Here is a 21,367-nt window from a genome sequence, read left to right as displayed (position 1 = left end):
ATATGGCACTGCCGTGTTATCTAAAAGCAGAAATTGAGAATTGACTGCGAGTGGTTGTTGGCTGTGGCGCTGGGCTCTGAGGCGGGGCGGTGGCACAGGGCAGCGCCATTCCCTGCGGCTCCCCGAGAGCTCCCAGTGGGGATGAGATTCACCTCAGCGCCCCCTCATTCCCGCCACACCCACTCGGCCTCTGCAGAGCGAGACGTCGCCCTGTCGCCACAGCCTCGTGGGCTCAGACCTCACGCTCAGCGTTCCGTACCCGGCGTGTTTTTCCCCTATTGCTCATGAACTCGGAGCACTCGGGCTGCCCGCCCCGCTCCGCGCCCACCTGAGGAGGCGGTAACGCCGCCTGAGGAGACGCGGCCGCCCCGCCCCGCCCCGCCCACCGCGTTCCCGCCCACCCCTCGGCGCGCGCCAGGAGCAGGGCGAGACCTGCGTGCGTGCGCGCGGCCGCCTCGCGCCCTTCCCTTCCCGCCCCGCGACGCCGGCGGGAGGCGGGACTTTTCCCGCGATTGGCTCCGTGGCGGCCTCTCGCGCCCACCTTTGTGCAGCCCCGCAGCCCGTCGAGAGTGGGAGGGGAAACCCCGTGCGAGGGGCGCCGCCATCTTGGATAAGGGGGGTGATGGGGGCGCAGTGGAGCCAGCGGAGCAGAGCCTGAGGGAGCGCCGGAGCGAGGTGGGGACCCGGCCCGGCCGCTGCCCAGCGCGAGCAGAGCGCTCTAGTGCCTACAGGGCGACCGGGCTGCAGAGCCACGCCGCACGGCGACGCGTTTCCCGAGCCCAGGTAAGGAGGAGCCGGGGACGGGCGGCGCAGAGCACCGGGCCCCGCGGTACTGCTGGGCGGCAGCGCGGCCCTGCCCGGCTCCGCGTCCTCCTGCTGCGGCTCTGCCCGGGCGGCGCTGCTCGGGGCGCCGCCGATCAGGACGCTGCAGGCCGCTGTTCGGCCGGGCGGCGCGGGGCGGAGGGCCGCGGGGCGGTGAGGCGGGCGGGCCGGAGCTGGGAGAGGGGCTGGGCCGCTGTGCGCTGCCGGCCGCCTCCCTCCTGTGCACCGCCATCGCTGGAGCACGTCGGTGTGCGAGGGTGTGTGCGGGCTCGGGGACTGCTGCAGTGTGCTGCCGTGTGCTGTTACACAATGGGGCTGGTTTGCGGTGTTATCTCTACTTGTTCTCATCCCGGCCCGCGCTGTTGTCGTGAACTTTGGTAGAAAAACAACTTTCGGGGTGCGGGTGGAGTGAATCTATGCCGCTTCCTATTTGAGGAGGCGGTGGAAGCGTTCTGTGCTCGGCTTCCTTTTGTCAAAGCTGCTGCTGCCAAAGCGGCGGTTACTTGCTTTCACCTATTTGCATTACATAGCTTTGACTGGAATTGAAATTATGCTGCTTTGTCCTTGCGGTAACGCCAAGAAAAATGTGTCTGTGTTGGGGTTTCTTGTGGCTGCGTTGCTCTGGAGCTCCTTGCTGAGAACTCTTTTGAGTGCTGTGTTGCTGTGGTTCTTGCAGGTGTAGAAGGAAGGACGCATCTGTGCAGGAGGCTGAGATTGCCCAGATCCTAAATCACTTTGAACCTCGAATGTCAGAAATGTAGCGCTCGTGGTTACTCTGAGTTGTGGTGTGGGATGTGTGCCTTGGGATCTTTCTGTCGTGGTTAGGGCTGGGGGCTGCTTGTGCTTGGGCATTGCTTGCGAATGGGAAGGAAATCCCAGTCCTGAGGGGCTTAGAAAATAATTATCATGTAGCCTAAAGTGACTTAACAAGGAATTTAGTAGTTTCCTGTAGGGATTTGAAGAAGTCATAAATCTGAGTTGAAGGAAGAAGAGGAAGAAGCTTTTTTTTTTTTTTTTTTTTTTTTTTCCTCTTTTAAGAATTTAAAAAAAAAAAGTGGGTATTTTGAAGGACAGCAGTTTGAAAACAAACCTGTTATACAGGCGGTGCTGGGATTCAGAATGTAAATTGAACTTCTGAAGCTGCTTGCTCGCTCATGTGCATCAAATGGAACTCACGATTGTTTCTCTTCGCTGTATGTTTGTGGAACAAAGGAGGTGGACCTCAGTGTTTCTCTGAGGTTGTTTTCCCCCTCCTCCCCAAGGTAATGACTCTCAACAGTGGCACATTGCTCTGATGGATGATGCTGACAGTATCTTCTGGTTTTTGTATGTACTGACCCTAAGCTCATCTGAGATCTCCGGAACTTTGCTCCTCTGCCTCCAATGTAGGTGTGTGGTGCAGGTGGGAGTCTCTTATAGGAAGAGGAGAATGTGGTAAGTGAGGCTGTGTACATACAGAAGTGAGGTCTGCACCTAAATGCAGGAAGCTTAGGAAACAAGATGGCAGAGCTTGGTGGAGTGAACTTGTTGAAGGGTTTCACCACCACAGTGTGTGCAGCTGGACAGCTGTTGAGGCAAATCAGAAAGTGGTGGTGGCATGATATGTTCTCTTTATTTTAAATCAAGAGTGCTTGGACTGCAGGTTCTTCCAGAATCCTGACTCGGACTGAGGCCTAGTAAGTATTTAATGTGATCATGAAACAACAGAACAAACTGTTCCTTCAAAAGCAGCTGAAAGAAGGTCCTGCTCAGCTGCAAGCTCACCAGTCTCAGCCCAGCAGCTTGCTGGCCTTGTGCATTTCTAGAGAGAATAGCTGGGAATTCTAGTGCATTTCTAGAGAGAATGTGGGAAATGAGGAGCTGCAGAATGATCTTCAAAAGCTGATCATGAAAGGCTTGCCTGACTGCTAGCTCTGATTGAAGACCACTTCAGCCAGATCTAGTGTCTTGTGCTTTATCAGATGCTTTAGCGAAGCCCAATCAGGGGCACTAGAGAGGATGACTCCATAAGAACTGAGGAATGAGTAAGGAACTGGGCAGCAAGAAGTGATGTTAAGAAAGCACGAGCTGCTAGCAGGTTGCTAAGGCACTCCTCTGGGATCAGTCTTATACATAGGGCTTTTTACAGACAAACATACCAAAAATAATAACTGAGGGGAATCGATGGTGGCTGTTAGGCCATTCTGTTTATGAGGGCTGAGATGTTCATACATCTAGGAACATCTGAATGTCCTTGGTGCATGAAGATAATACAACATCAGTGGAATTTAGTGGTACCTGTAGCTTGCTATAGACAGCTGACTGATGGGAGTTTACCATGAGTGTATTAATTGATGATAAAACTGTTACTGCTATCCAGTGTCATATGACTTTACAGAAGACCACAAGTGCTGCAGTTACAGACTGTGCTTCCAGCAGCCCACTAAAGGAGGATCTGAGTTACACTGCCCTGCTTTGTGTGCTTGACAAAAGTCTTCATCAGAGGAATAATATCAGTTGAAACAATTGTCTCCCTGGACTTCTCTCCTTCCTGTCCTCCCTCCCCTATTGTTCTCTTCTTGGTGTTCAGTGCAAATTGATGCTTAAGAAAGTATGCAGAGAAGGAAGGGTATGTGATGGGAAAGAGCATAGCAACCCATTCATTTTATGTGAGGATTTAGAACTTATTCTAAATAATAGTTACTGATTGCATATAATTCCACTTGTAACTAATCTTTGTTTTCCCCCACAAGTGAAAGTACTAATAGCTCTTAAAGAGTTGCAGTTTCTGAAAGTGATGTGGTGGTATTCCCTTCTGTAGAGGTAGGACTGAACTTGACCTCTGAGGCTTCTCTGCTGAAGTACATCTCTGAGGAATGCCCCAAACCACCTGGCTGGCTAGATAAAATACAACATCTCTGGCTCCAGACTAACTGAAGTGGCTGTCTGGCTGCAGTGGTGTGTTTTTTAAGAGGTATCATCTCTGTGTGGGCTGACCAGGTAATGGTATTCAGCACATGCAGTGATGACAGGTTCCAGTCCCTCCTAATAACATGCAGTTTCTTACTTAGCATAAAGCTGTGCAGATTCTCTGTGCAAACAACGCCCATAGGATGCCTAATGGGCTGCGTCCCTGAGCTGGGCTAGGAGGAGCTGCTGGGGCATGTATGATATTAACAGTTCTAGGTGCACTGCTATAAAACTCGTAATAAGAGCAAACTGTCTTATCTCAGTTTATACAGGTAGAGGCTGGTGTTTGAAGCAGGGCATTGGAGAGATGTGAAAATAGTGGCACGGTGCCTCTTGTGTAGAGGAAGAAATGGCAATGTCACCAATATCTTGTTAAGGTTGCCTTCTCTGATAATAGGGAAGTGGAGACGATGTATGGAAAATGGATGACAGTGAAACATGTGGTAAAAATTCCCATCCTAATTGTGATACAGAAATGAATTGTACAGGTTTTGAAGATAGCAAAGATCTGTGTACAGTGAAGCATGATCCTCTGGCTAGCTGCCATCCTGAAATCATGCTCTAAGCTCTGGGGAAGCATTACCTCGGCAAAGGGAGCTGGAGTTGTTCTGAGTTGGCAGATTTTCCTGGAAGAAAGATGGCAGGCAGACCACGCTCCCAGACAGAACTACTTCTGCTTTCTGTTACCAGTAAACGTATGGCTGGTTAACTTTGGTGTGTTGTATAATGCAGCTGTGGCTGAAGGTAAGTTATGCAGGCTTGGATGTGACTTCTTCAGTCCTGCAGTTCCTTCTGCCACCACTCTGGCTCACCAAGGAGGAAAACTGAACCCCTGTACTGGGAGAGGGAGCAGAGGGCTGTGAAGGGGTGTAAAACACCATTTTCTACAGATTCTATTGACAACACGTGAACCTCTGCAGTAGCAGAGCTGGTATTTTTGTGGTTACTGAGTTCTGTCTGGACTTCCTGCTTTTGTCTATAGTGAATGCTGAGCTTGGAGGTTTCTGAAGGCTGAATTCTCAGTGTCTTCTGTGTTGTCATGATTTTTGTCTTCCTGTACGTTGCAGAGCATTTCTGATCCAGCTTTATTTTTAGAGCTTGGTTGTCTTACAGCAGGGGTTGTTCTGTCTGTCCATTTAGTGAAATGAAGGAATGGTGCGAAGTTGTGAAAAGTTGGGAATGTCATTATTAGCAAGGGTCTGTTCTGCTAAGGAGGTTAATATGCTGTTAATAGTTTAATCCTAGAGTTACAGACAGTAAGGACATCATCTCCTTTAATATGTTCATTTTGGCTGTGTGATTTATCTATATTAGGGTAAAACAAAAAGCTGATATGTCAATGCAATGCCAAGATGTAATTTGGGATGTTTCAGAATTGTCTGTAGCAGACCCTTGGAACAGGCTTTGCACTGATGCATTGTTTTTCTTTCTGTATCTGCTTTAACTCAAGGAACTGCTTAAAGCTGGACTCTGTGTCTCCTTGAGCTTTCAATAAACATCTGCCATACGCTGTCAGAACCTCTCCAGCAGCTGTGTCAGGCTTGAGAGGTCTGGGCTCATCAGATCAGTGCATTTCTCAGCATTTTTACCAACATCCTCTTTCTTTGAGCTGGGGAAGGGGCTCGCTGGCTCTGGCTGCACACAGTGAGCTCTGTGCTATCGCACTGAGAGTGAGGGTGGTGTTGTCACAGTGAGACATGGCTTGAAGTAGTTAGCCCTTCCAACCCATTTCTTAACAGACTTTGTTACCAAGTGCAGGATGTGGTTTTCTAACTCTTGCTTTGAAGTGGGAACTGATTTTGATGCATATGTTACAAAGCAGTGACAGTTTCTTTCATATCGGAATAGTGCAGTTGCAGACCTCTTTAAGTAAGGAGTGCAATGAGAGTTGGCATAGCTCAGCAAGTAAAAATGGTGTCAAGAAAACAGAGTTGTATATTTAGCAGTAAAGACTTTCCAGATTTTATGACACAGCCTGCACTGAGCTCCCAGTCTGTCCGTGCTTTTAATAAAAAGGCTTCCTCACCTTCCAGCAGTGCTCCTTCAAAGCTTAGGCAGTGCAACCTCTTCCTTGTGTACTTCAGTATTGGAAGGTGAGGTGTTCAGAAGCGCTAACATCGAGTATTTCTGAGTGCTTATAGCAGTCCTTTGCCGACTGGTGTTGGGAGAAGAGAGATGGGCAGCAGGGTTTCCTCAGGACAGATCTCACAGCTGTGTGGGTGGCTCCCTTTTCCCTTCAGAAAACCCATGTGGGCTGACAGATGCCCTTAACAGAGCACAGGGCTGCTGTGCAGGCTGTGTATTGGTGCTGCCTCTTCAGCTTCATGTCGTGGCTGTAGGATGTGGGGTTTTTTTTTTGGGGGGGGGGGGGGGGGGGTATATTGCATTTCTGCTTTCTTCCCAAAGGATTTGCAAATATAAGTTGGCCTATTCAGGTTCTCTTTAATTCTCTTCCATACCTCATAATATTCTGCTTTAGCCTTGTCTGCCATCAGATGAACTGCAGCATGAATGGTAGAAGTAGTGCATTGGGTCAGGAGGTGTAACTGGGGCTGGTGGAGAGGAGGGACGGGAAGATGTGTTTGGATGTTCTGAAGTATACTTCTGCAGTAAGTCCTATGCATTAAAATCTCAAATGTAGTTCTTTGTCTGTCTTTGCCAGTTTTGGAAACAAGCAGCATGAGTACTGAAGCTGACACTGCAGCTGTGGAGCTGATCATTTGTAGGAAACATGGGCTGAAGTTGTTGGCTTGCTGGACAGCAGGTTGGGGCGGCACATCTGAAACCAGGAGTGTGAGCTGTGCTGCAGTGCTGGAAAGCAGTGAGCAGCTGTGCCAGAGTGGGGCCTGGGGTGACGGCAGTGTGGGGCAGCCGTGTGCCATTTCCTCTGCAGCTGTGGAAGAACTTGATGTAAATCACCTTATGGAAAGGACAGTTCTTGGAACCACGCAGCACCTAGTCTGGAATCTTGTTTTTTGCCAACATGGGCAAGAATGATTAAAAAAAATGCTTTGTTTACTATATTGCATTAAAATTGGATTGATGAAACACTGTGTGTATCCATATAGGACTTAATGGAGGTACTTTGCTTACTGCTTGGGCTAGAAGGAACTCCTGTATCTTGAGGAAAGCATGATAGAAAGGTACAGATCCACAGCTGGCCCGTGGTAAATGTTTCTCACCTTCCCCTTGGAGCTGTTCTCCTCCAAGGTCTAGATATGAGTGTTTGCTTTAAACCTCTGCTGTGTGAAGCGGTGGCTGTCAGCTTGTGTCCTGTGAGTGAGGTTTGTAGTCAGTCACCTTAAGACAACAATTCACAGCTATGCATTAATGTTGGCTGAGGAAACATTTGCTTTTCAAAAAGGTTCAGGCTCCTAAGTTTCCTTGTTTTCATTTCTTTGCTGCTGTGGTTTGTCATGTGGATGACATGTGGCTGCATGGAGTTACCTTCCTAGGCTGAGGCCATGTTGTCTATAAGAGTGCTGTGTTGCTCATGGCTGGCTATCTGCCACGCAGGAGCAGGAAAGGAAATGCTGAATTCCTAATAGAAACTTCCTATTTGCTTAAATGAGGGCACTTACATCTTGGTTAAATTAAAGTCTGGGACAAAAGCAGTCATTTTGCTCCCGGATGACAAAAATAATAAATCTGAGCAGTGTAGACTTGTAATCCTGCTTATGTGGTATGGTAGTGATAAGTAGTTTACACAGCTGAGGCCACTTTTAATTCCTCCTACATGTAGGAAAACTGCAATGTTGAAAGTATTTATCCCAAACAAATTCTAACACTATCACTTAAATCCTCTGTAGAGCAAAGGTAAGCGAGTAAATCTTGCAAGATCAGTGAGCTGTACTGTTTGAAAGAAAGAAACCAAAGGGTTGCTGAGCTTTGGGGTGATTCTGCTCTGTTGGCAGAGGCAGGGGTGTGATGACTGATCTGCTGAGCGCCTCCTCTCTGACTTGGGCTCCTCCACTGATGTGGACATGCAGAAGTCCAGGCTGCACTTCATGCTGCTGCAGCATTCCTGTGCTGTATCAAGTCATTTGAACTGTTAAGTGCAAACTGATGCTTTTTGTGTTTCTGTTGCAAGTCCCCAAAGCGGTCATCGTTCCAAACCACTGGTTTTATTAAACTTCAGGTAATTTTTTATGTTCAGCTCCCATCAGCTATGGGGCTACCGAGTGCTGGTCTGCTTGGTGACCATTTAAACCAAGAACCTGCTGGAGCCTTTGATAGCTTAAAAGTTTTCTTGATGACACTGAATGGGTGTCAGTACTAACAACGTTTTTCTGCTCAGATTCTTGCTGATGGGAGTTCAGAGCAAATGGGCTGGGAGTTCTGCTGAATGCTGGGAAGTGCAAAAACACTTCAACTGTGAATGAGAAGATGCTTGGAGGGGAGGGAGAGGAGGAGAGGTCATTTTTTCTTGGCTTGTGTGGGGCTCAGATGGCTGAAATGGGTTCAGTTCAAATAAGCAGCAGTTCTGATATGTTCTGCTTTCTTTTTGTTTGTATTTCAGTGCCACAATGGCAACTGCACCTTACAACTACTCCTACATCTTTAAGTACATCATTATTGGTAAGTACTGCCAATGTCTGTGTAGCGGTGTGCCTCCAAACTGCTGTGACTTCTGCAGGGTTCTTATGGAATAGCATTAGCTCTGAGCAGTTCCTCATCCCACTTCAGTCCCTCATAGATCACCATGTTTGCCCTAAAGCCTTGGCAGCTGGTAGAGATGAACGCAAATGCTTTGTGTGCTGCCAGGAGGGCTGGGGATGAGGCTGGTTGCTTCTCCGTGTTTCTGATGGACTCACAACCACAAGTAATGCAGCAGGGGGTGAGCACTCAGTGTGGTGTGCTTCTGTTTCTTGCAGGTCAGCTTATTTTGACCTTGTGAAACACAAACGTGAAGTCAGTAATGCAGTTATCACCACTTGTGTATTTCTGCTCCGCCCTTGCTTGCAGCTCTGTACCTGTAACCCAAATTACAGCGTGGCTGTAATGCTGGTAAATCTTGAAGACTGTAGCCAGGTGCAGGAAGTTGCATGTTAGACCTGAGAAAGGAACGGTGCCTGACCCTGTGTGGTGTGGGATGACAGAATGTGCTTGTTGTGAGGATTTGGTGTCTGCCTTAACTGCTCTTTCTGTAACAGGGGACATGGGTGTAGGAAAGTCCTGTTTGCTTCACCAATTCACGGAAAAGAAATGTGAGTATTTCAACACAATGTTCATTGAAACTGGTGCACTTCATCTCTCTTTCCTGCCTTTCTGCTTCTGTCATAGGTGAGCTTGATGTGTATCTTAATGTGGGTAGGTTTGTACTGTGCTTGGTCAGGCTTTTCTTCTCACATCTGCAATTACAGACACAAAATGCCGATGTAGTAATAGCAAGAATGATGTCAGTTCTGTCTGAGAGTGGGAAGAGTGTATGCATTTCTACAGCTTTTCCAGGGAACTGTGGTATGAAATAGTGAGATACATTGTCTGAAGTTTGCATGTATTTAATATTGGTATGGCTTAAACACAGCTGTAGTTCTAAAAATTAAGTACTTTGAAGGGGTGGGGGGATTCACTTTTCATAGGCTGCAGATTTAAGCATTGTCATTCTCTGTAGCTGCTGTGACTCATGGCACTAGGACTGCTCCTGCGTGATGGTGTTCAAGGCTTTCAGCATTCCATCTCAACTGTAATATTCCTTCATGTATGCTATCCTAGCTAATTAAGAATTAGCTTCAGCTCTTCCTACTAATCTGCATTGTCTGGAGTTTGCAGTGGCTGCTATGAACTCCTGTGACTTCCTGTGTAGCTCACGCTCGATGGACACGTCTGTAGTTATTTGTTGCTACAAAGTTGGTCTTTATCTTGCACTCCTGGGTGTGCAATAGCTGTGTGCACGCTGCAGACTGAATGTTCCTGTTTTGTGTAGGAAGTGAATTTTTAACTGCTGCTTTGAATCCAAACCCCAGATAACCCACTTGTTTCAGTGCTACTTTGCATACGGTTCCATTTATGAACAGGCAGTGACTTGTTCTTAGGTGTGCTGAGCAGAAGGGCTGCAGTCAGACAAGCTGATTTATCAAACGTCTCTGCTATGGGACTCTTGAATAAAGGTGGCATTCAACCTTTCTCTATTTTCTTCACTGCTCGTAAAGATGAGCACCTTAAGATGGATTTATTGTAATAATCAGAAGCCTTTTAGTATTTGATTTGCTGTATGAAAACTGTTCATGAAATTGACTTTTCATGGATGGTCACAGACTTTGCTCAGTCTGAACCCACTTGAATATTTGTTTCTCAACTGTTTCAGGCTTTTAACCCCATCTTGGTAATTCCTTAAAGTTTCTTTATCCTACTGTGTTAAAATAATTAATTTCTGCAAGGGCAGGGCTGAGATCAGCTGACTGAACACTTTCTGATATGCACGGAGTCAGTTATAAATGCCCTGGGGAAGACAAGGAATCCTTTTATTCTTCAAACAGCAGTTCAGGAGGTAATTCATTAAGTGACACAGTTCAGTTACTGTAGCTGCAAAAAGGCCTTAGAAGGAAGATGTGCTCAAGATGTCAGGAAGGCGATGGTAGTGAGATCTCTGTGGCAGGGACACAGCACTGCAGAGATCTGATCTTCCCTCTTATTTTTCATGACAGTTATGGCGGACTGTCCCCACACAATTGGTGTTGAATTTGGCACAAGAATAATTGAAGTTAGCGGCCAAAAAATTAAACTACAGATCTGGGATACAGCAGGACAAGAGAGATTCAGGGCTGTCACACGAAGCTATTACAGAGGAGCAGCAGGAGCTCTCATGGTCTATGACATTACCAGGTAAGGTGCTGCTGGCTGGCTGTCGTCACTGTGTTCTCTGAAGCTCTTTGGGTCTGCAGCCCTCTCTGTGCTGCTCTGTCCCCTTGCCTTCACCAGAAGACTCGATGTCACGCTGTGTGAAGGTTACCACCCTTCTTTTCCTGAACACTTGAAGTGCTTAAGAGCTGAAAATGAAACGTAGGGAACTGAGTGCTTCTGGAAAATGCCACTGGTGACAAACCAAAGGATGCTGCAATTCCAGATCTTGGCTGCCTGTGTTGAAGTTGGCTGGAAAATTGGCTTTACTCTTAGAACTTGCCTGCAGTACACGAGCTGCTCACTTGCTAGTGATGAGGGAGGCAGTGAATGCTGCTGCTTACCTAGCGAAAATATTGTGAGTAGGCACAGAACAGAATATTGCTTTATTGCAATGGGCTGTGCAAATGTGTTTGTATGTGAGAGAACTGGAGGAGTGGCCCATGAAGAGGCTCAGAAGTGAGACTTCTCCGATGAAAGGAGATGGTGCAGAAGCTGTTCTGTTCTCCATTTGCAAATGAAAATTAAAGATGCTGCTGGGAGAACAATTAATCAGATGTGCAACATGAAATACTTCTGCCTTCCTGTATCTCCCCCCGCATCTTCCATGGCTGTTCTTGATGTTCTTTGTGCACTTATCTTTTGTACACATAAATGTATCACCTGTTTGCTTAACTACAAAGCAAATGATGCGATGTGCTGTTTGTTGCCAAGGTTCTGTAGAGAGCTGTACTGCTGTACCCAGCTCTCTAACAGTATCTGACAGGAAATCCTTTAATTGTTCTATATAACACAACATGAACGTTGTCCTTGTGGAGACAGTGACACCACTGAGCTGGTCTCTGTCCTTCCACCTTGTTTGTGTTGCTCTGTGCTTTGAAAGTGAGTTTGTTGAAGTCTTGGTACGTGTCCAAACAAGATGCTGCTGCTCCCTATTTCTTGAGCTGGGAGAGGAACAGGTATGATGTGTGAATGTGCTTAATGGATGCTAACTGTGCTGATGGCACTTGGTTAAAAAATACTGTGGCTAAAACCTGTACTCACTTGATTCTTTGCAGAAGAAGTACGTATAATCACTTAAGCAGCTGGCTGACAGATGCAAGGAATCTCACCAATCCAAATACTGTAAGTTGGACTCTATTTAGCTTGAAAGCAAGAGATGGAAGGCTTAGGCCAAGCATCTGCAGTGATAGCAGTGCTCTTTAGAAGGAGCTGCCTCTGTTTCTCAGCTACTTCGTTCCGAATGCCCTCGCTCTCCAGCAGATCAGAAGCTCTTCCCTTACTGCAGTTGGTGCAGAAATGCAGGTTTTTGTGCAGGAGAACAATGGCTTGTTTCAAAAATCTTACTGTGCTTTACTTCTTGGGGGCCTTTTTCCAACTGTTGGAGACCAAAGTTATGGTAACTTCTGAAAAGAGCTTAACTTCTGTTCCTACTGCTCAGTGCCTTGTGGTAACGAGGTGAATTGGATGTAAACTGAATCCTGAGCAGAAGCTGTCCTGCTCTTTGGAGAAGTAGGAAGGAGGGCTGTTCTGCATCTTTCTGGCTAAGCAACAAACCTGTTGTCCTTCAGTCTTCTTGTGAATGACTCCGAAATGCTTTAGAACCAAGCTTTTGGGAAGACTCCCTGCTGCAGTGGAAGAGAACTTGTAAAGATTCTGGTTGGGTCAGCAGGCGACCAAACGCGAGATGTCCAATTTCAGGACTGAGCCGTAGGGCTGCTGCTTTCTAGGACCTCATCTCATGAGAAGGCTGAAAGAGTTGAAGGTAGCAGCTGTTCTGACATAGAGGGGCACTGCTGGAGCAGCACTGCCCTGAGCATACATGAGTTCTGCAGTTATGCTATTTCACGTTTCCTTTTTATTTTTCATCTTTTCTAGTAAAGAGGGTAGGAGTGATGAAGCTAACGAGCTTTTTCTCAGGCTAATTTTCTCTCTTCTGCCCTAGGTGATAATCCTCATAGGAAATAAAGCAGATCTGGAAGCACAGAGAGATGTTACATATGAAGAAGCCAAACAATTTGCTGAAGAAAATGGTGTGTTTTTCTTTTTCCTCTTGAGCCATTGTTTCCTATGTGATAGTGACATTAAAGTGAACAGCTTACAAAGTTATGTTGTTATATGTGCAAACTCCTGTGGTGCCTCAGTGTAACTCCATCTGCTTAGCTTTGGAAGTCAGCTTGTGTACTGATGATGCCCCAGCTTTGTCATAAAATATCGTGGAGTACTGAAGTAGCCTTTTGCACAGAACTGAATGCCATAATGTGACTATTTGGGACTCTATTAAGCATATTATGCATTGACTGACAGTTAAATTTCTGTTTCTAAACAGGTTTATTGTTCCTTGAAGCAAGTGCAAAAACGTAAGTTACTTCTTCCCAGAGTAATGTGTCAGATGTTATGTTTAAAAAGAATATATTGGTTATGGGTGAATACAGCCACAAGGTTCAAGTGTAGCACTGTTTTACAAGCAAAAAAAAATCAGTTTGTTTTAGCTAGAGCTTGTTTCAGCCTCAGATGGATGAGTGTGTGGCTAATGGGGGTCCAAGAAGCCGTGACTTCCCTCAGGCCTTTCCAGCTCTTCATCTCACAAAGGAGGCACCACGCCGTGCTCTTGTAGGCTCTGATGGTTGGAGAGCCTGACAGAATGCAAGGGAGCGGATCTCCATGATGCAGGATGTTCCAGCTGGCACCTGTTCTAACAGAGCTTCCTAACAAAGTGGTTTGGACTAACAAACGCTCCGCTGTCTTTTGACCTTTCAGAGCTGTTCTGGACGTACAGCTCGGTGCCTCAGCTTATTGCTGACACTCGGTGTTCAGGTAGAGTGTTGTTCAGGGCTCCTCCTAATGGCTCTAACGGCTAGAGACTGAGTTACTGTTAGACCTCACGGCCTGTCTGCTTTTAAATACTGTGAGTTCTGTTGCTTGAGACAGGAGCAGTGAGGACATCCAGCCAACTGCCTGTACCGCCTGTGTTGCTTTGCTGAAGTGTAACCTAAGTAACTCCTGCTGCTCTTCTTGTAGTGGAGAGAACGTTGAGGATGCATTCTTGGAGGCTGCCAAGAAAATCTACCAGAATATCCAAGATGGAAGCCTGGATCTGAACGCTGCAGAGTCGGGTGTACAGCACAAACCATCAGCTCCGCAGGGGGGGCGGCTAACCAGCGAACCCCAGCCCCAGAGAGAAGGCTGTGGCTGCTAGTGACCTCTTTCATGGCTTCATTTCTGACCTTTCACCTCTGTCTGTTGGGAGCAGTGCTTTTGATTGCTTCCCTGTCTTCTGTACATCTTATTGGGTTTAATTAAAACTGAAACAAGTTTAACACAGTACTAAACTGCTAAACAACTTTAGATGTAATCAGGTTATCAAAGGCAAGTAGAGTAATAAAACCTCTCCTGCATGGTGAATCTAGAAGTTTTTTTTCCTTGATTGTCCTTGTGATAGTGTCACAGATACATAATTTAAACTGAGCACTGATGCTGGACTCATGATTTTACACTTTTGCAGGGCTTTGTCTCGTACGGTTTAATTTTATGGTTCTTCAGCCTTTCTTCCCCACCTCTTAACTGTGTAGAGCTGTCCATAGTAAAGGATAAGTTTTTGGTTTTGTTTTTTTTTTTTTGCTGTGAAATGACTTCTGATGGTAGAAAGGGGCTCCGTACCAATGTGCTTTGTTGGAAGAATTCCCCATGTGTGCATGTTGGGGGCAGGGGGTGGCGCAGGAGTGCACACCTTGCACAGGGAAGCAAACATTCACTCTTGTGCTCATAGCTTTACATCATTTTTTGCCACTTTTATCCATTTGCTAACAGAACGTAAATATGTATAAAATTTGAAGGAACTGAGCTAACAGTGAAATACATCCTGTGTATATGATTTTAATGAAGAAAATGATTACTGGCATTAGAACAGTATATAAGAAAATATCAGTTGTACAGTATGACCTGTATGTGACCACGCTGCCCATCAGTACAGACATGGTGTAACTGCAGTTCACTACCAGCAGCTTAACGCCTTGGTGTTGACAGTGGACATTGTGCTGGGGAACTCCAGCCCCAGTGCCGAAATTAACACTAGTGGAATCTGTCCTTCATCTTTGCACTGTGGTATATCTATGCCATGTTATTAATCCTGTTCTGTGCAATCAGCAGTGTGCTAACCTGCTTTTTTCTTCTGTAAGCATTTTGCATTATTGGGCTTCATGACCTGCCTTGCTTTGTGTACCAAGGCCGGTTCTCTTGCACATCTTATGCTTTTATACCTTTAACTTTTGAATGGTCAGATACCGAACTGGACAGTCAGAACAACTTGTGTTCTCTAGGGAGTTGTAGCTACTGTTGTGTTTTAACACTACAGCTGAGGGCTGCTTCTGGGGCAGGTTTCTTCTTGACGAGTGCCACCCTCCTGTGTAGCAATGTGCTACTTGTGTAAAGGGGAGACAGCAAAACCCACGCGTGTACACGACAACTGAGTGGGATTTACTGTGCTGTCAGGACTAGAACGTGTCACTATGCAGCACTGTATGTCACATGTAGCTTCAAGAATACGCTGAGTACAGTTTCAAAAAGGAAAGGGTGTTTAACCACCATCAGGTGTCCAACTTCTAGTCTTACTGCAGTGTTGAAAATACAAAGTAGTCTTAAATTCCTTTTCTAGACACTAAAACTATAAACTGTTCGGACATGTAAGTCAACAGTTGGTACCAGAGTATTGTACAGTCAATGTTAAATAAAAGCCAAAAAAACTGGAATGTGCAGACAATAGGATTTGGGTAACTTGTTTGTGCGCTGTCCCTTCGTTTTGTCTGGTTAGTTTTTTTTAACTAGTACTCTCTAGTAGATGGTGTTTGAGCTCTACAGCTGATGCGTCCTGCTTAAACCAAGGTTGCACCACAGCGGGGTTTGCCCAGGGACCAGGACCTGCTGCTGCCATGAAGTGTGGAAGTAAATGTTCTAATGACTACAGCTTGTTGAGGTGCAATACCTGTATTCCCAGAATAAGTTACAGTAGGCCTTATTGTTTCTGTCACAGAAAGGATTTGTTTGGACTGCTGTACTCCTCATTTGATGTAACAATGCTATTAATCTAAATATTTGTAAATAAAGTACCTGTATCTAGATAAACTGCAGTGCCTTGTGTTTCTTGCTCTGCCCTTCTCTACTCGTGCTGTGCCTTATGGCTGCCATTCTTCACTCCTGCCTTCCTGGGCTATTTTCTGCCTGCCCCATTGCCCTGCCTTGCAAATGCTGCTGTGTGGGCACTTCTGCTTTGGGTGCTGGGGAAAGCTGTTAGAAGAGAGAAGTTACACAAGATTCCCTTCTAGGGGAGGCAGTTGTGCTTTAACTGCTTTTGTTAACTTTTAAGAGGGGCCTTAGGGGTAAAATGCGATAGGCTGCTTTTGCTTTTCTGCTTCCCTAAAGCCTGCCTAGGGCTGTAACAGGCCTGGGGGAGTGGGGAGCGTGAATATTGCGGCCAGAGGTGGCAGGTGATGATGATCATGTAGATGAGAGGGCAAGGTGGAAAAGCACTGAAATCAGCCTCCAGTAAAAGGGGGAGAAGCTCTGGAAAGTCACTGTGTCCCCTCAGGTGTGCAGGAGCACAGAGGTGCTTGGAGCTGCTCCTACTGCCACCATCAAGGTGTTACAGGATGCGTATTAGAAACAATACTTGGGGAGAAATAAGGATGAAGGTAAGCTGTAGTCATAAACTTATTGTAAGAAAGTATTCAAAAATAATTTTATTTAACATTCATGCATTTGAAAATGTGACAACTCAAAAGGTAAACTGAGAAATACCCCCACTTCAATGGGAACAGTAGTTGTAGACACTCCTAAATCCTTATTTTTTGGAATAACATATATACAGAAAACTCCCTTACAGACATACAGAAACTTCACAGTACTGAGCTGTTATTGCTGGTAAATACCTTTTTAAAAAGGCTTGTAGAGCAGTGAGGTAGAAGGCTTCAGGAGTGGAAGATGATGGCACAGCCTCAGGGAGCACCAGAGCACATGCAGATCAGCTGCTGTCTAAGAGAGGGACAGGAGTGACTGCACATGAAGGAGAGAAGCTGGCACGGTGTGACCTGCTCTGCCTGGGGCACAGCCCTCACTTGTTCCGGGCATGCAGCATCCACAGTTGCAGCTGTACATCTAAGAGCCAAAACAGCACTGACTGCTTGCACACCAAGCACAGGAATGCTTTCATTTGTCCCACAGCAATGGTCTGGGAGCAGCGCTGGGCCCACCTCTTCCCTTGGTCACTCCAACTCAGCTGGAGTCATCTCTTACCTCTGGCACTTCACTGAGGAATTTCTCATGAGCAGGAATGCCACGTCTGTGCCACTGCTGGAACGCCTGCTGAGCTGCTGGGGAAGTGTGTGTGTCCTGTCAGGGCAGCCTAGAAAAAAGCAGAACTCTGAGTAATGAGTCGTCGTCTCAGAGCTAAGGTCATGAAGGAAAAAAAGGATGAAAACTAATCTTACAAGAAAGCCTGCCTGCCTCACACAAGTTGCTGCTGGCAAAGAAGTAAGTACAGAAGGATCGTCCCACCTTCAGAAACCCTGCAGTGCCTCCAGCTGCAAGGCACACAGCCCTAACAGACTACAAGTGAGCTAAAAATCCTTAAAGTTACCAGAATTGTTGCACTAGAGGATTACCTGTGTTTTTGTTACATTCAGAGCATCACGAAGAGACAGCAGACCTGATGAACTTTCAGTTAGGAACAGCGAGTCTGAGGAAGTGCTGCTGACCAGGTCATCCAGCGCGTCAACCTGTCGCTTCAGGCTGTGAAGGGTGCCTTGTGTTTGTTGTTTTCCTCTGATCAGTACATCCACTTGCTTGGACATGCAGTGCCAGAGCTGAGCCTGAACAAATGGTTAATTCTATTTGCATCCAGTCGGTGTAGTTTTCAAGACTACATTTAAGAAGTCTGAGGCCAAGCCATAAAGGACATTCTATTAAAATCTCCCAAATCACAAGCAGCTGGCAACGTGTTTGCAATTCAACTGACTACTAAATAGTTCACCTCCTTAAGTCAGAAACAAGTTGTGGTTCTGTGGCACCTCATCATTAACTGCTGGAAAGGAACAGATACGCTCTAACTGAACTGTGCCCTCATCTCCTCTGTAAACGGCCACAAGTGCCTGTGAACTGCTGATTCTTATGTGACTAACATACAACAGTGCAACATAAGTGATGGGATGACGCTGGCATACTCCAAAAGCCAACTCTAATTATTTAACATTGTTCCTCTTGACAGAACGCGTCACTGCTGCCTGTTTTCTACTATTCCCACCTAACAAGACACCCAATTATATATATATGGCCATTATCTACGGGGTGACTGTGACAGCTGGACAAGGATCTCCCACACACCCATTTTGTTCAGACTCTTTTTGGAAGGGACCTGCAGACAGATCTGTGCAAAGGTAAGAGATGGGCCACCTTCAGCCGATCCTCATGATGCTGCAGTTTCTCTCGGAGAGCCTCTCCACGCCACTGTTCATCCTGTTGGCAACACAACACATCCAGCAGCTGAGCATGACGACACGGCCACGCTCAGCAGCAGTGTGAGCAGCAGCCACTGCCTGAGAGCTTTTTACCATTATGAAGATCTGAGAAAAATCCAACTTCCTTTCCAGTGAGAACAATTTTTTGTCAGCATCAGCAAACGAAAACATCTCCTCTAAATCATCAGATTCACACTGCATGCTTCTGTTTACTGCAGAAAACGCTTCCAAATCTTCCAGCAGTTCTGGAGGAGATGGGCTTGAAGATTTAAACCTTGTTTTAATACTGTCTTCAACCTCTGATTTAAGCAACGTTGCTGTGTCCTCTATTTCCCTTTGTCTCTTTTCCAGGTCTTCTTGAGTCTTAACCTGCAACGTAAAATAGTCTCACTGCTTTGCTGAGATACCACAAACACATCAACCCAGAGGAATTTCCCATGTAACCCAACAAATCTTTCTACAGCATTTACATTTTGACCACTGAAATCACAAATTGTAAGCTCTCTGAACAGATGCAGCCCTAATTATGAAATTCACTTTATTTGCCTACGAGGCACCGGTCTGGAAGACGCTGCTTTTCCCCAGACAGCCTTTATTTGGGTACTCAGTTATACCTGATTTTGGAGATCCACGTAGTTCTGCTGGATCTGGCCAAGCTCTTTCATCAGGTGCTTGGTTCGCTCATGGTTGCTCTGTGCCACTTGTTCAGCAGCTGCTATATCACTCTGCAGGCAGTTATTTGCATGCTTTTGTTCCTAGGAAAATGCAGACAAGATTGCCTTCTACTGTGAGCACCCACTTGAGAAAATGAATCGAGAGCCTTTATGAGACAATTTCTTCAAGTTAAAATGCAGGAACAGCATTAATAAGAGTAACCCAAGGTACTCTGCAGCACAGCCTAGAAATATCAGAGTTTGGCTGCTTCAAAATCCATCTCAAAGTTAACACACAACTTCTGCTCCTCAGCAATAAGAGGGGTATTCTATCATTTTGCTGTTTACAAAATAACCAAAAGCCTCTAACGTTCCCCCTTCCTCCAGTCAGGACTTACATGCAGTTCTCTTTCAAACTGTGTCCTCTGCATTTTCATCGCTTCCTTCAGACTGCAGATCCGTTTTTCTGCTCTTTTCCTTTCTGCTGCTAGCTGCCCCTGCAGATGGTTCACCTCAGACTTGGAGACTTTCAATTCGTTTTGGAGAGACTGAATTTCTCTATTTTTCTGTTGTACCTGTAGTTCTTTTTCTGATACCTGATGTTCTGTAAACAATATTTAAACTGACACTGATTAGCAGAAATGTAAATACCTTGGCATATTTCAGACATCAGACATTTTCAAACCACTCTGAGTGATGTTTAGATAAACATTGGCACCAGGTGAGAGGTGACAAAGCTGCCTTCAGGATTTCAGCTCTCCGAGGAACGAATTTAAGGATCAAGAGTCAAATAAAGTGCTGAATTAAAATTCAAGCAACATTAACAGAACTATTGGTTGGTTTCACTAGACTTAGCACCCACACACTGCAATGATAAACTTGTGTGACAGATCTTACTGCTTTTTCTGACAGTTTCTTCAAGCGCTGCAAGTTGAGATGCTTCTTTTTCCAGCTTCCTGTTGTTTTCTTCTGCCAGCCTTACTTTTGCTACTGCCTCTTCCAGTTTCTCTCGCTGATCCCTGAGTTCCTTTTCCAGAAGTAGTTTCTGTTCTTTGAGTTTAGCAGTATTTTCTTCCAGTTTTTTCCCTTCGTGTTCTGAATTTTGCTTGAGCTTATAAAGGATCTGCCAAAAACAAATACAACTTCAAATCGGCACGGTTTCACTCGTAGCAACTCAGTCAGAACCAATACCATCACCAAACAACGCTGCAGAAGTTAAAGCAGCAGCAATCTGAAACAAGAAATACGGTCTGGTACTCAGTCCAAACAGAAGTGTTGGTCATTTTCCCTCCTTAATTTCCCTGTTTTTCTTTTGCCTAGTGCTTTATTGAAGCCAAATGAGGTAACTTCCACAAACAATTAATTGATGGTCTCAGACAGAAGCGCGGTAGAAGAGCAAGAAGCAGCTACAAATAGTAAACCACTCAAAATAAGCTTTGAGATACCAGAAATAAACTTCAAGATAAGAGTTCTGGATCTCCTGCTGCTTAGTTTTTGAGTTCTGGAACACAGATGCATTTTGTTTTGGTCAGTTTTATTTGAAATCCACATTATCATTTCAGATACCCCCACTGGTCGCTTGTCTCCCCCAGCACACACACTATGAAGGAGTTCTCCAAGCTGTATCCAGCTGCTCCTGTTTGTCAGCTGACAAATGAGAAGTTATAGAGAACTGCCTCTGCCAGCCCCTGTCCTCACCCAACCCAGCAGCAGGCACACAGCACTGCACTGTGCCTCCCACTACAGCAGCCCTTCTTGCACGCAGCTCTGCACACAAAGATCCCACCAAGAAGGAAGAGTCCTTTGCTGGGAGGCTGGATTTCAGTCAGGCACAACAGGATGCTGAACCTTCTCTTACTGCTACTCCTCATGAAGTCACACTTTCTGTCTCTAAATGTTATTTGTAAACCTGCAGCCAAAGCTTTTCCACCTGCATTATTTCAGAGGCCAGGCCAAAGCTCAGTAAGTCTCAGGTTATTTACCGCTTCTTGTTTGGCCAGTATTGTTTCTTTCTCTTCAATCTCTTTCTGGAGCTGCTGCAAATGGTTCTCTCTCTTTTTCTGTCTCTCTTGGCAATCCTTACATTTCCTCACACATTTTAGAATATCTTCTTTTAGGGTTGCCTGCTCTTTCAGCAGCTCTTCCTGGTGCTTTGTATTATCTTTCAAATTCTAAAGACAGAACAGAAGATTAATCAACATAACTAGCTGGTAAAAGTAACAGGCTCTGACTAAAAAGGCTTCCACGTGAAACTAACTCATCATCCCTACCCACACTGCAGACTGTCTCCTTCCTGACCCAGCTCAAGTGAATTAACAGAACAGTAATCACCAGATGAAGCACTAGAAGGTGCACGTAAGCAAGGAGATAAAATGAGTGACAACACTCAGCATTGACCACCACCAAACCCCACCTGAAGGATGCTCTCCGACATCCCATCGGGTGCTTTTGGCAATGAAACCTGACCAGGATCAACATGACAGCTGCCGCCCCCCTTCACAGTCAGAAGAGGAAAACAAATTCTCTGTTGAGGTGCCTACTGTAGTCCTGATCACTCCAAACCCAGCAAGAACAAAGAAGTCAACCAGCCACTGT

The 21,367-nt window shown here is 45.9% G+C and overlaps 2 protein-coding genes across 7 annotated transcripts in view; one reads left to right on the top strand and one right to left on the bottom strand.

Annotated features, from left to right (window-relative positions):
* The first annotated feature begins 563 nt into the window (after positions 1-563).
* On the top strand, positions 564-14,016 carry RAB14 (RAB14, member RAS oncogene family). The gene is made up of 8 exons (XM_048965763.1): positions 564-783; positions 8,291-8,349; positions 8,925-8,978; positions 10,419-10,596; positions 11,670-11,736; positions 12,557-12,644; positions 12,941-12,971; positions 13,633-14,016. Exons 2-8 carry the CDS (start codon positions 8,298-8,300, stop codon positions 13,808-13,810), a joined length of 648 nt encoding a protein of 215 aa, XP_048821720.1. The 5' UTR covers positions 564-783; positions 8,291-8,297; the 3' UTR covers positions 13,811-14,016.
* A 169-nt stretch (positions 14,017-14,185) lies between these two features.
* Positions 14,186-21,367, bottom strand: part of CNTRL (centriolin) — a 32,476-nt gene continuing 25,294 nt past the window's right edge. For 3 of the 6 annotated variants that reach the window (XM_048965757.1, XM_048965760.1, XM_048965762.1), the window contains 9 exons: positions 20,755-20,943; positions 19,670-19,895; positions 19,171-19,376; positions 18,734-18,874; positions 18,213-18,488; positions 18,055-18,117; positions 17,268-17,474; positions 16,900-17,008; positions 14,186-16,761 (listed from right to left, as the gene is read on the bottom strand). In XM_048965757.1, coding sequence (XP_048821714.1) covers positions 16,925-17,008; positions 17,268-17,474; positions 18,055-18,117; positions 18,213-18,488; positions 18,734-18,874; positions 19,171-19,376; positions 19,670-19,895; positions 20,755-20,943 — 1,392 coding nt within the window. In that variant the 3' untranslated portion in view covers positions 14,186-16,761; positions 16,900-16,924. Of the gene's footprint in view, positions 16,762-16,899; positions 17,009-17,267; positions 17,475-17,985; positions 18,118-18,212; positions 18,489-18,733; positions 18,875-19,170; positions 19,377-19,669; positions 19,896-20,754; positions 20,944-21,367 lie in introns of those variants that run through there. The other 3 variants (XM_048965758.1, XM_048965759.1, XM_048965761.1) reach the window with 3 other exon arrangements.

The sequence above is a fragment of the Lagopus muta genome, chromosome 19 (genome assembly GCF_023343835.1).
Source record: "Lagopus muta isolate bLagMut1 chromosome 19, bLagMut1 primary, whole genome shotgun sequence".
NCBI classification, from domain to species: domain Eukaryota; kingdom Metazoa; phylum Chordata; class Aves; order Galliformes; family Phasianidae; genus Lagopus; species Lagopus muta.
Note: the sequence above shows the minus strand (reverse complement) of the source record. Positions and strands in the feature narration are given on the sequence as shown.